We start from the raw sequence: 13,370 nt of genomic DNA on the forward strand, positions 1-13,370 counted from the left end.
CATTGTTTCTGTTGCCCTTCCTAAATAGCTGGTACATAATTATCTCAAAATCCCTCAGCGCATTTGTCTAGGTGGGCATTTTTCCCTTTTTAGTATTTATAGTGATGATGCGCTCCTTTTCATAAATTGCAAAATGGGAGATGACTTAGAGACAGGGAAGAAGGGAGATATCGATCTCTCTCCTTTTCTCTCTCTCTCTCTCTCTCTCTCTGTGTCTCTCTCTCTGTGTCTCTCTCTCTGTTTCTCTCTCTGTCTCTCTCTTTCTCTCTCACGCACACACACATGCACGGGGAGAGAACCTCGGGTTCTGGCACAGGCTTCATCAAAACTGATAGCAAGCACAGATACACAGTAGTAATTTATTTGGAGAAGGGTGTTGTCTTTTGTTCCTGCAGACTATTCACTGTGACCTTTTTTATCTGCATTTCAAGGACATTGCTTGAAACAGACCCCATTATTTTAGTCCGAATAGTAAGGACTCCTTTCAGAAAGGCTTTCCCCCCAACATTCTAATGAAAAGCACAGAATTCTTATCTCCTGCCCATTGGTCCTTTCTGTCTTACATTTATTCTAATACCTTTAAGTTTCAATTTTATGGTCTATCTCCAAGCTTTCCTGCAACCTTTGCTCTCTAGTTTGGTGGTCCATCTGTACTGCCTCTTTTAGGATAGTACCTCACTAGCTTCTAAGCCACCTGCTCAGTTTCAGTGGTGAGACTGTAAGAGATTCACAGATTCCCATCACTACACTTCACACCCTCTTTAATTTAACTCTGTAAATTCACTTTTCAACACTCCCGAGCTGTTAATTCTAATTTGGCCTCTCATCACCTGCAATGACTGAACTGGAGCTTTATCTGTGCCACCCATAATGCATTTTATTACAGGTTCCATATTTCTGCAACTGTAGCAAAAAGATGAAGAGTGTACAGAGCTCTGCCAACATACAAAGCTGTCACTATGTAGCTCCTGTTGGAGGATCTGCCAAAATTGGAATGTGTTTCTATCGCTTCTCCCTTCTACTGCACATATTCGTTCTCGCTTCAGCCACAAAGTTCCCCAGGTAGCCAAATATCCTCCACATCAGAAGAAGCAAAAGCATATACCTAAACACACCGTCTACCGCATCAGTTGAATCTATGGGTGTTCTCTGACCTCCTACTACCCTGTTCTTAATAACACTTCCATCCAATGTATGATATTTAATATGTTCGATGCTTTCGGAACCATATTACTCTACACTCTTCTCTCCCTTATGGGATATTTTTCTACTTTTCCTTTCTAAATCATCAACCTGGCCCACAGCCTGGTTAAATGTCATCTATAACGCCATCAATGTCGTATACATATATATATATATGATATATGATATATGATATATGATATATGATATGATATATATGATAGTTTATGTTTTTTATATATATATACGTAAGATATATTTTTTTTCTTCTTGACCTACTGTCTCAATAGAACCTATTTGTAAGCAAAAGCAATCTAAAAATGCCTTTGAGTCTTCCAGTGACTACTGATCACTGTAGTTAAATACCATGTATAACACTCTGCCCTCTTTCACTAGTCAAAATCTAGACTATCCAAGCGTGCCTAAACTTTGTCAGATCTTTTCAAGAATCTTACCAGACCTCCTCCTAGAACAACCTGCTAGGATAAGAAAAGACTCTCCATAGACATTATCCTTTAGAGACCATCCCAGTAGGATTGTGTCCCTCCCCATTAGCCACAAGATCCTACAAAGTGTCTTTCCTGAGGACGTGGGATGGAGGCAGAGAAAAGAACCAATACCCAGGGAGTACTCACTGAGAGGTTTGAGGATGCTGCTGCTGGTTTCATCTGCATTTTCCACATCTGACTTATCAGAGTAGTTCTCAGATATTCTTTCTTTTTCCTTCTTTTCTTTGTGCCCTGTCTTTCTCTTGTGGCGTCTCCTTCTCCTGTAGCTCTTCGGCACATGGACCCCAATGTAGATGGTGTGGTGGCCTAAGAAAGGTACACAGATCATTAGTCATTTCAAATCACATTCTCTGCTGCATATAAATTTCACAAGCTCCTCAGGTCAGAAGAAAATGTCTACGAATTCATTACCATTTTACATTTGACAAACTGGAAAGATAAAATCTCTTCCCAATTTTCCGTGACCGAGAGTGTAATTCAACCTGTTGGCTGGCATTAGGATTCTGGGAGGGTATGCTCCAGTTATATCCGGATAGAGAACTTTTCTCTAGGGAAACCAAAAAATGCCAAGCCAGAAATCAAGAACCCTTGATTCTGGTCAAACCTCCATCTTCAATTAGCTATTTGACCTTGAGCACGTCCCTTAACCATTCTGGGCCTCAATCTCATCATTCATATAACAAGATGCTTACTACATTGGGTGATCCCTGGAGGCCTTCCCAGTTCTAACCTTCCACGAGTCTGTGATTATACTAAACAGAGTGCTTAAAAAGGAGGTCTTAGAGCAGCAAAAAAAATAAATAAATAAAGATCTAACTCAAAGTTCAAGAAGTCATTCTACTGGAGATAAGCTTTTGTATTAAAACTTTTTTTTTTTTTTTTTTTTTTTTTTTTTACGAAATCAGCAGAATAGAGACTTAGAACTGGGACAAATTGAGAAAAAATAAGACCTACTTGGAGAGAAGATTTCAGAAATACTCAAATGTTCACACTAGGAAACAGCTAAAATGAATGTCCGTTACAGTGCCATTCTCGTTTTTCTTTTTTCGTTTCCCAAAGTTTCTAAAAACTGGTTGTTGCAATGATAAAAATAAACCCAGCCCAGCAAAAACTGCCTTGAAGAGAAGGGCATGAGGAAAAAAGATTGTGAAATGCTTTTAGTTCTCTGGATGGAAGAAGCTGCAAAACTGACAAGTGGTATTATTCTTACAAAATCTGATAAGACAGGAAGAAAAAAGGAACTCAAAGCTCCACATCTTTTTTTTTTTTTTAATTGGGAAACTTACTTTCACTTTATTACAGCACAACTTCTGAATGTGGGAACCACTATCTCAGAAGTAATGTGAAAACTTTTTTTCTTTTTGAACTGCAAATTAGATGAGATTATATCATCTTCCCCATCTCCTTTCCCATTCTGGAATTATTCCTGGATGACCACTTTACCGTGCCCCAGATGATATCACAACCTAACATGCAACATGTGTACGCGCACGATGTCTCACGTAAATGGCTGTGAGTCACTTTCCACAGTCACTCACCAGGCATATCTAAAAACACTGTAATTCACAGGGGTGTTCCCTTAAATTGGAAGGATTAAAACAATTGTATGCTCCTTTAGGAAGGAGCCTCCAACTAAGGAATGCAGATCCCTAACTGAATGGGTTAGGATTCCAAAAAAATCTGGTATTTGGAATGAGGTTGGAGGCATCTATATAAAGTGTGAAACTCCCCCCTCCCGACACACGTAGACACACACACACACACCAACTCAACTATTACAAAGCACAGTGAAATGCTCCTCACAGACTGAGTGCCAATGAGAAATTTATCGTGTCTAACCATTTGCAAGCAAATTGTTCTCATGGGAAAGCTATATTATACTAGGAAGTAGGAAATGTCTCAGAAACAATGTGAATTAAGAAACAGTGTCAATTGTTTCCTGTGCTCCAGTCACTAAGGGAGTCCTGCAGCTTTATCTCAAGGCACACAATATACGTAAGCAAAGCCAACCAAATTCTTTAGTGAATCAAACACTGAAAGGTTGGTCACTTTCATTCAGGAATTAGGAAAACATCATGAAAAAAATTAAAAAGCTGGAAAATTTTTAAACCTGTCACATTAAATATTTTCTACATCTTATTAAATAATGGCAACCAAGCAAAAAAAAAAAAAAGTGACAGGTTAGTTACATCAGTCATATAGATGTTACACAGGAAGATTTTTTACTGTATTTACCGAAATCTACACAGTACCTTTGATAAGTCATTAAAAAGACAGTTTAAAGTGTGTTGGGGGGGGGGGGGATGGGCTAAACAGGTAATAGGCATTAAGGAGGACGCTTGTTAGGATGAGCACTGGGTGTTATATGTAAGTGATGAATCACTAAATTCTATTCCGGAAACCAATACTCCACAATATGTTAAATAACTTCAACTTAAATAAATAATTTTTTTAAAAATAATTAAAAAAAATAATAAAAGACAGCTTATATGGGCTGACAGGATTTTAAGGTAAGATTTCTAGAAACTCTTGTCATTGTCAACCTAAGCAAAGAGGGTGATTCAGAGAGTGAGCTCGCAAAGCCCACAGACAGGAACATACCTTACCTTCTGGGACCTAACTGAAGTTGCAGCCCCACAAAAACAGTACCATTTTATTCACATCATGATCACATGCCTCCCCCTGCCTTAGGAAGAAGATTCGGCTTCTCCCTGTCTACTCCAGCTCCTGCCTCAGATGTTTCCCATCCACACACACCCCACACTTCATCACACACTTTCACACAGGTGGGGAAGCTTGCAGATATGATACCGCTTTCTGCAGCCCAGATATTGAGCAGAAATATGGTTCCTTGCAAGACACTCCAAATTTCAGACATTTTTATCAGCTTTATTGAGGTATAATTTAATTTACACTACTGAGGTGCAATTCACTCATTTTAAGGGTGTAACCCAAAGATTTTTAGTATATTCACAGAGTTCTGCAACCATCACCTTAATCAACTTTAGAACACTGCCACCAACCCAAAAAGATCCCTTGTGCACATGTGTAGTACTGCACTCTCTGTACCTACATCCATCTCAAACAACCACTCTTAAGCATTTTTGATACTTTCAGTGATGGCCTCTGGGAAGCTACAATTCGCTGGTACCCACACAGCCATGAACTTTTTGTGGGGATCCTTACGCTACAGTAGAATGAAATATTCCCTGAGGAAACAAGATACTACCTCCCGAGAGTCATGAGGAAATCATGACACTGAGCAAAAATTCAAAGCATGCTCCTTTTTCTTCTCACACATTACCGGTAACTAAATTTTCCTTTTCTGTCTTGCGTTCAGATAGAAGAGAAGGAACACGGTCCTAAGGTTCAATAAACCTTTAGGAACCTGGGGACAGTGCTTGTGTTTCACCCATTACTTCTCAGTTGCTCTACACTTCAACTTCTTTGCCCAGGGGAAGAGAGCAAGACAACTTCACCTTGGAAAGTGAACATAAGGCATGCTTTCTCAAGGTGATAACCAAATATTTCATAAGTTGTACACGCCAAGTTACAAAAATACCGAAAGTAAAATGAGCTCAAATGGAAGCATTCTTGCTGCTCCCACAGAACACCTGTCTTCAGGATCAACAGACTCAGAATTAATGAAAATATACTACTGTTGATAAGAATCTCATGGGTGGATTTTGATATTTATTTTCAATAAAATATCTTTACCTGCCTCAGAGATGTGTCATGAAGATTGATGGCTATTTTTAACACTAGAACTCATAAAATGACAGCAAGCACTTCGGAAATATACAAAGGTTGAAGGTGTAGTATTATTTTACACATAAAATAAAAAATGAGAAACGTGACAGACAAGCTTTCCAATCCAGCAAGGGTCTACAAAACCGTAGATGCTGAAAGAATCAAGGAGAGTTACCAGCTTAACTTGTAAGAGAATTTTAGACTCAAAAATAAGATAAAAGATAAGGTAAGATGAGATAAAAGACCTCTCAGCTAGAAATTTCACCAAAAACTGCTTCCCAAGTTTCACCAAAAACTTCTTTCCAAAGGAGAAGCAACATTTTTTCTAAAATAGCTAGAATTCATAAGAAAAGGTGACTGTCTCGACTACACTCAAATAGAAAAAAAAATTTACGGTGACTGTTTTAAATATTATTAAAATAAAGTTTGCATTTTTGCTACTAAAATCGTATCAAGCAAAACTACTGGAATCTACATTTGACAGTGTTCATTTAGGTGTGAGTCAAAGGGCACCGAGTCCTTGATTTGGCAGTGGCCTCAGTATCATGTGTTAAAATAAATACCCTGCATGCCTTTCTCTGACAGATGGTGTAAGTTCCCAACAAACTCCAAATGTCTTGAGAATATCTCACAATTCATGCCACAGCCAGTACTACTGGGAAGAAAGCATGGCTTTCCTGGTTATCTCCGAAGGTCAGAAATTATCACCAAGTGAGGCTGGCCTCTTCCCATCCTCACCTGCTCCACCTCGGCTGAAAGCAGTACTGTGATTCTATCATGTCCAATTCTTCCAATTCCTAAGATATTTCTAAACTAATGTCATTGATAGTTGCTATCCTGTTTTCAGACCAACAGAAAACTTTCACACCTGGAAACTCTGTAGTCATTCAAGTTAAGAGGCTGTCACAGATACTCACTGTGCTACCAAGGATGATTAGGATTTTGTAGAATTAAACCCATCAAACCAGAAGACAAACCAGAAGAAGGTTTTACACCAGCCAAACTCAAAATTGTACAAAAACGCTGGACAGTGAAACCACATATGCCTCTATATGCACGATAGACCTATTAGCTCCTGTAGGAAACATATTACTGTTCTTACTGTACATACAGATGATAGCAACTATTTATTGAGTACTTACAAATGTGCCAGGTTCTGGCTAGGTCTCTGATATCTATTACCTCATGCAATCCTCACAACTGCACGAAGTAAATACTACTATTATCGTAATTATACAAGCAAAGAAACCAAGGTGCAGGGAAGTCAAGGATACTGTCACCAACAAACTCATAAAAGCACACAGGAGAAACAGCTCTCAAGTGGCAGTAACAAAGATAGCGAGTGCTTCATCACTACTTTGGTGGTGATTTGTTGGTTTGTTTTTTTCTTGGCGGGGGGCAGGAGGACGCTTGTGCTGTATAGTATACAGCATTTATACTATCAGTCTTATAACTGATTACACTTCCTTCCTCGTGTTGGCTGCTAGAAATACAAGAGACAAGTCTCAGGCCAACCAGTGGTGGGCAGAGTTTTGAGATGTGCATTTTATACACTAATCTCACTCTTCCAGGTTTTCACCCATTATTTTCCCTTCACACTAAACTATTTGGGGAATAAGGAATTATATTAATTTTTTTTTTTCAATCTGAGATGTCAGTGGTCGGGGAAGAGGATGGCAATGGCTGGGGTGGTTGTGGGGAAGCATAGACTTCTAGGCAAAGATTTAGACCTATAGATTTAGATCTAGCTAAAAAGGATCCCCAGAGGACAGGTAAAATCTTCGCCATCCCCATCCACCTACATACATATCTAAGGAAACACTGAGGGATGTTTCCATTGTTGCTCTTTCTATAGTCAACCAAATTTCTGTTTTCTCTAGTTCAAAGATTCTACAAAGTCTGGCACTTTGTATCATTCTTCTAGAACTAATCAGCAATATTCCCAAAATATAAGTCATATATTGCCTTCCCTAGTTTATCTAAAGTAAGCTGGCCTTAAGCCAAGATGCCTAAGACATGTTGTATCTATTGCCAAGAGGGACGTAACAGAGGGAAACAAAATTAAGAGATATTTATTATCTCTATTTTAATTATGGAAAGAAAAGTGTAGAAGAGGAGGCAGAGCCTCTAGATGAGTGACAGATTATAAAAAGATGCTGTAGACTTTACTTCTTAAACCAAAACAAATGTCAAAGATTTTTTAGAAGTAGAGGAATAAGAACCTTAAACAAAATCATAGTATCAAGTTGAGATGCCACAGAGGCTGTGTGTTGACACTTCATATAATAAGAAATATATCAGTGCCTATAAACCTAAACACTTTAATAAATGAAATGCAAATAATTTGTTAGCTTATTACTAACAAACACAGAAGACTGTCCATAAGCAGCTCTAATAAGATATAACCCAAATAACATTGCTACTCAGGCATAAATACCAACCCATGAAAACAAAACCTGCTTCAAATGGCACGGCATAATTTTGCAGTTAACAGGGGGAAAGTCAGCCTGTGATGAGACGTGTTTGCAAGAGGGTCTGCATTTCAAACATATACCACTACACAGGACAAGAGCTGATTTTCCTTTTTGTATTTTGGATAGGGGTCACTTTTCACATAGAAAAAAAATAATGCCTACGTTTATTAATAGAAAGTTATATATTACGTATTTATAAATCATTTTGAATGTTGATAAGTAATCTCTTTTAATATTAATGCTACCAATCATATTTAAGATTAGGCATGCAGGCAAATAGTACAAGTGATGAAAAACAGGGAAATACTTTTCTTCCCACTGAACTGCATGGGAATTTTATCCACTGAAAGCCTCCCAGAAATTCTTAGGGCAACCTGAGGTTCCCCAAGCAAGACTGATAAGAAATCTCAGCTTGTTATCTGGTGTTTACTAAGCACAGTGCTTTTAATATTTAATATTTCATGATGATAATGATTATGCTAACAATCTCTAGGCAGGAACAAACAGGTACAGGAAAAAGTCGTGAAGGGGAGTCAAGCTTAGGGTTACTCAGCTAACCTCCTGTCCTTTAGCTGAGTAAACGTCTACACCTGTCTTTTAAGTGTCCATTTCTGGTGAAGTTCTACTTATAGCCTTTAGGTAAAGAGGAGAATTCTAAGAGCACACACTGAGGTTAAGTTTCATTTACAGTTACCATCACTAATAGCTGATAAGAGGCAAAAACTGACGAGCATTATAAAAAGTTACAAGTAGTGAATATTTTTAAAGACATGTGACTTAATATGTTCAGTGGTCGTCAATTATTTGAAAATAGCTAGGCTAGAACAACCACTTAAAGGTAGTACAGGAACCTATCTTAATAAATAAACAAGACTTAAAGTGCTTCACAATCTCTAAAAAGTTGACTCTCCAAAGTAATTTTAACTTTGCTCTAGCAAAATCTCTCCTCTACTCATCTGTACACACCAAATATAATCTATATTTATATCTATGTCTGTATATCTGTATCTCTATATATCTATGTAGATACAGGTACATATAGATATGCAGAGGTATCTGTATAGACTCCATATATAGGGAGATGCAGAGAGAGAGAGAGAGAGAGAGATCATTTTTATGGACAATCCAAATCAAATGATGTCAATAAATTGTCTCTCACTGCGGATGGTACCCAAGTACACAAAGGTGCCATACAAGTGTTGATCTCCTTCTCCCTTCCCTTTCTGTGAGGGAAAATTCAGAGCACGATTTCCTCACCCTCCCTTGAGCCCTGATAACAACTTGTGAACTCCCTCTGCTCTCTAGCAAAGGCACCCCTGAGCAAGGCAGAAGAGCCAGCTTTAGACCGTCTAACTTGCCCTCCAGTGGGCTGCTTTACTCATTATACAGGGTTTAAATGTTTGACAGAGGGAACACCTTCCACAACTTCAATCTTCCCTCACGCTGCCCAGAAACACGTGCCTGGCAATCTCCACCCTGCTCTGGGTAGAGTTTCATCCAGAGCTTTCACACAGTGAGTGCCAACCCCCAGGAGCTGTTATCCTTTTACTTGACTGAGCAGAATAGATTGGAACCAAAAGGCCTGGGAAGGCCCATGCCAGGTGGGGCAGTGCTAAGAGTGAAGAAGAATCACCCAACAGGAAAGATGAACCCTCCACTCATCCTGACACCCCAGAACCCCCAAAAGAGGCTGGTGAATTTTAATGTGCACTACACATGCTGTCAGATAAGATCCACCTGTGATCCAAACACTGAGAACTGACAGTTTCCATTATTTCTCTTATGGTCACCATTTGCACAACTGAATGGGAAGCAGGGTTGGGAGAGAGAAAACAATGGCTAATCCAATGGTCACTGATAACTGGATTTGCAATTGCAGCCAGAGAGGCAGCTTAGAGAGACACATAAATGCACACATTCACACTCTCATCCTACCCACATTGTCCATCTCCAACTCTATTATGGGTTCCCTTTTAGCACTGGCCTAAGCCCCGGCTGGGTAATAGGAAGAATAGTCTTTAGTTGCTATAGACAGATAATCCACCATATAGTTAATGCACTCATGGCTAATCAGGTATTAAATATTTAATATTAGTTCACATAATTCCCTCCTCTCACATACCTCTCACATAGGTAAATGAGATAGGGACAATGCCATAGGACTAAAACAATAACCAAGAAGTAGGAAAAGTGCCCCAAGAGACTTAAATAGCCTGAATAAGGCCAACTGCAGAATCTTCCTGGCTATGGTTCTCCTCACCCTCCCAGAAAAGAGAAGGACAACATTCAGACATAGCACCATGTAATCATACTTTTAGAGTTGAAATAACCTTAAAACATTACATGATTCAACCTTTTCATTTACCAGTGAGCCAACTGAAGCCAAAAGCCAGTGAATAACATAGAGACTGGGACTCTTGGTGCTCCCAGACATAGAAGGTTTCCTTGCCCACTTGCCCACTTTCCCACTAGTACTGCCATGGTACCAGCCCACCACTGCCATCCCTCCCGTCTTCCACTGTCTTCAAAACACAGAAGAAGAAAAAAAAATTCGTCCTTTCAAGTTCGTAATTACCTAGAAGGAAAAAGGGGCTTAGGAATTCTCTGAAAATGGTTCTTATAGAATGACCAGTTTAAATCCACAACCCTTAGCTCCATAAAGTGCCCCAAATATGAAAATGTTCTGCCTGTGACCTCTGTCCTCCACTGATCACCAGTGGTCACTTTGAGAAACGGCAGAAAACTTTTAGTCTTTCCCTCTATGTCCTCCATTACACTTAACCAATTAAAATATTTCGAACGGTTACAGAATTTTTAGAGCTAAAAAAAAAAAAAAAAAAGCATCTTAAAGAAAATACAGCTCGACATTCTCACCTTACAGATGGATACACGAGCCTGGAGAGGTTAAAGTGATTTGCTTGTGGCAACACTGACAACTGTATTAACAGGGACAAGGACCTAGACTTTCTCAGAGCAGTGCTCATCCCAAGGACGAAGAGCTTATGAAAAGCAGAGGCCAGCCAGGCTGTGTCTTCTTTCTCTCTCGCCTTTTCATAAGCTCCTCCCATCGCTTCTTGGCCTTTTGGCTAAGGTCAAGTGTGAAGCTCTTCCAACACCTTCCATTCTTCTCCTCTGTTCTTTCCACCTCCTATTCTCCCAGGTGCTTCTTCTCGTTCTCAGCCATCTCCCTTTCCAAACTCCTTTCTGGCTGCAAAGGGAACAGACCCCATGCCTCCACAGAATGGCACATGAATTTCCCAAATTGCTCACAGCAGAAATCCAGAAGCAATCGCTCCCATGTACCCTTATGTCTCTCCACAGGTCCTGCCAGTCCAACCCAGGTGTCTCTTTTGTCTCCACTCTAGTATAACTGAAAAATCACCTCTCAGTTGAATCCTAGCAACAGTCTCCCACATTCATCTTTGTCCTCCTGGGATGTTCTCTCCATCTATCAGCAAAAGGGATCTTTTCTAAAAAATGCAAATTTGGGGGGGCGCCTGGGTGGCTCAGTCGGTTAAGCATCAGATTTCAGCTAGACCATGATCTCGAGGTTTGTGAGTTCGAGCCCTGCGTCAGGCTCTGTGCTGATGGCTGAGAGCCTGCAGCCTGCTTCAAAATCTGTGTCTTCCTCTCTCTCTGCCTGTCCCCTGCTCTCTCTCTCTCTCTCTCTCTCAAAAAAATAAATAAACATTAAAAAAAAAACTTAATGTAAATTTTGTCTGGTTACTTTCCTGCTTAAAACTCTTCTGCAATGGCTCCCCAGTGCATACTCAATAAAATCCTAAATCTTTAGCATAGCATAAAAGGCCATGAATCATCAGGGTCTTATCTACCTCAGGCCACGTTTGCTCTGTTCACATGGTCCAGCCTCAATGTTCTCATTTCCACTTCTCAAATAGGCCTATCTCTTTCTCGCCTTTGGGCCTTCACACATGCCTGCCTGTGATGTTTCCATCATTCTTGCCCTAGATGGTCCCTGTGCATGCTTTAGAGTTCAACTTCATGTCACTCTATGGGAAATATATACCCGTTTCCCACCCAAACTCACCCACATACATGATCCGCTCTCTACATTATCACACCAACAACCTCGTCCTTAAATAATGACTGGTTTATTTGATCATACATTCATTGTGGCCTGCACTGGAATATGTTATGGCATTCAATGATACATGTGAGCCCAGAAAAGCAACATATCAGAATTTATATCTGCAACTGTTCTTAGCATTTTGATAAGCTTAAAGAAAAACAAAGCGCTGTGCATCAGTTAAAGCTAATAAGAAGAGTTAACACAGATACTAATCAACTAATTTGTTGATTACTGGATATCAGTATTAGCTCCAGTCTGAAAGCATTCTGCAGTCACAGCAATCGCTGGCAATAAATTACAGGCAGGGAGTATATCCAAGGGAGGCAGGATCTTAAATTTACTGGGTTCATCCTGGGGACTTCAAATTAGTTTACTAGTACTCCTAGCAAAACTAGGAGACAGGGAGGCACAAATGCTATTTCTCTGTGGAAGAAAACTGAGGTTCAGAAATTAAGTAATTTGTCGATGGCTTACTGCCAATACCATAGTATTTTTCAGGTATTACCCAAGAAACCTCAGAGCATCTCTGGTAAGGAGATGAGAAGATAGGTCATTAACTGCACTTTGCATAAAGGAAATGTAACCACATAAGCATGATTGGCCTCATGTCACCCACAAAGGCAGGGCAGAGCCGGAAATAGAAATAGGTTCTGAGACTCCTGGTTCTCGACTATGTTCTCTAACCCACGGCATAGACTGGATAAAAGTACCTGAACAATCAGATACTGATCTAATTTGCCAAATACATGTATCCATTGGATTCAATTATAAGCTTTCATTCCACATCCCAGACATTGTCTCTATTTTTCAGTAGGGACAGAATTACCTGTTGAAAATTTAATAATCAGCTGGAGGTGGGGTGGCGATTTAACAAAACTACAAATGTGCAGTTCTGGCCCTCTAAAGCTGATATGTTGGCCAATATCACTAAGATTCAAAACCCATTTTTTGCAGAAGTTTTGGCCTGATAAAAGTTATTGAGCATTCCACCATGAAAAGGGTCAGTAAAACAATGTCTCAAGAGGCTGAAGTAGAGTCTATTCTCCTTTCAAAGTCAGCAGACTATAAAGAAAGGTGAACACATTGGATACAGCACTGCCTTCTAATTCTAACTCCATGGAAAGGTAAAAACAATTAACCAGATTTAAAAGCTTTTGCAGCTCTTCAGAGAAGGGAGTTATTTAAGTCACCTATACTGCTGATTCAATGGATATCACTCACCACGCTCCCTACCTTCGCCTTCATCCCACCAGGCAATCAGCAGCCTCAGGGGCACAGTGTTTGGAACCTCCTGTGAGCTCCTGTCACAGCAGGGTCTCACCTCAGTCCCCTAAATGCTAGCAGCCAAAAAAGCAAAATAAAATT

The 13,370-nt window shown here is 39.7% G+C and overlaps 1 protein-coding gene across 4 annotated transcripts in view; it reads right to left on the minus strand.

Annotated features, from left to right (window-relative positions):
• SLC4A4 (solute carrier family 4 member 4) overlaps positions 1-13,370 on the minus strand; it is a 353,101-nt gene that overhangs the window by 288,292 nt on the left and 51,439 nt on the right. For all 4 annotated transcript variants that reach the window (XM_027058126.2, XM_027058106.2, XM_027058136.2 and 1 more), the window contains exon 3: positions 1,818-1,997. In XM_027058126.2, coding sequence (XP_026913927.1) covers positions 1,818-1,997 — 180 coding nt within the window. The remainder of the gene's footprint in view (positions 1-1,817; positions 1,998-13,370) is intronic.

Source organism: Acinonyx jubatus, chromosome B1 (assembly GCF_027475565.1).
Source record: "Acinonyx jubatus isolate Ajub_Pintada_27869175 chromosome B1, VMU_Ajub_asm_v1.0, whole genome shotgun sequence".
Lineage (NCBI taxonomy): Eukaryota > Metazoa > Chordata > Mammalia > Carnivora > Felidae > Acinonyx > Acinonyx jubatus.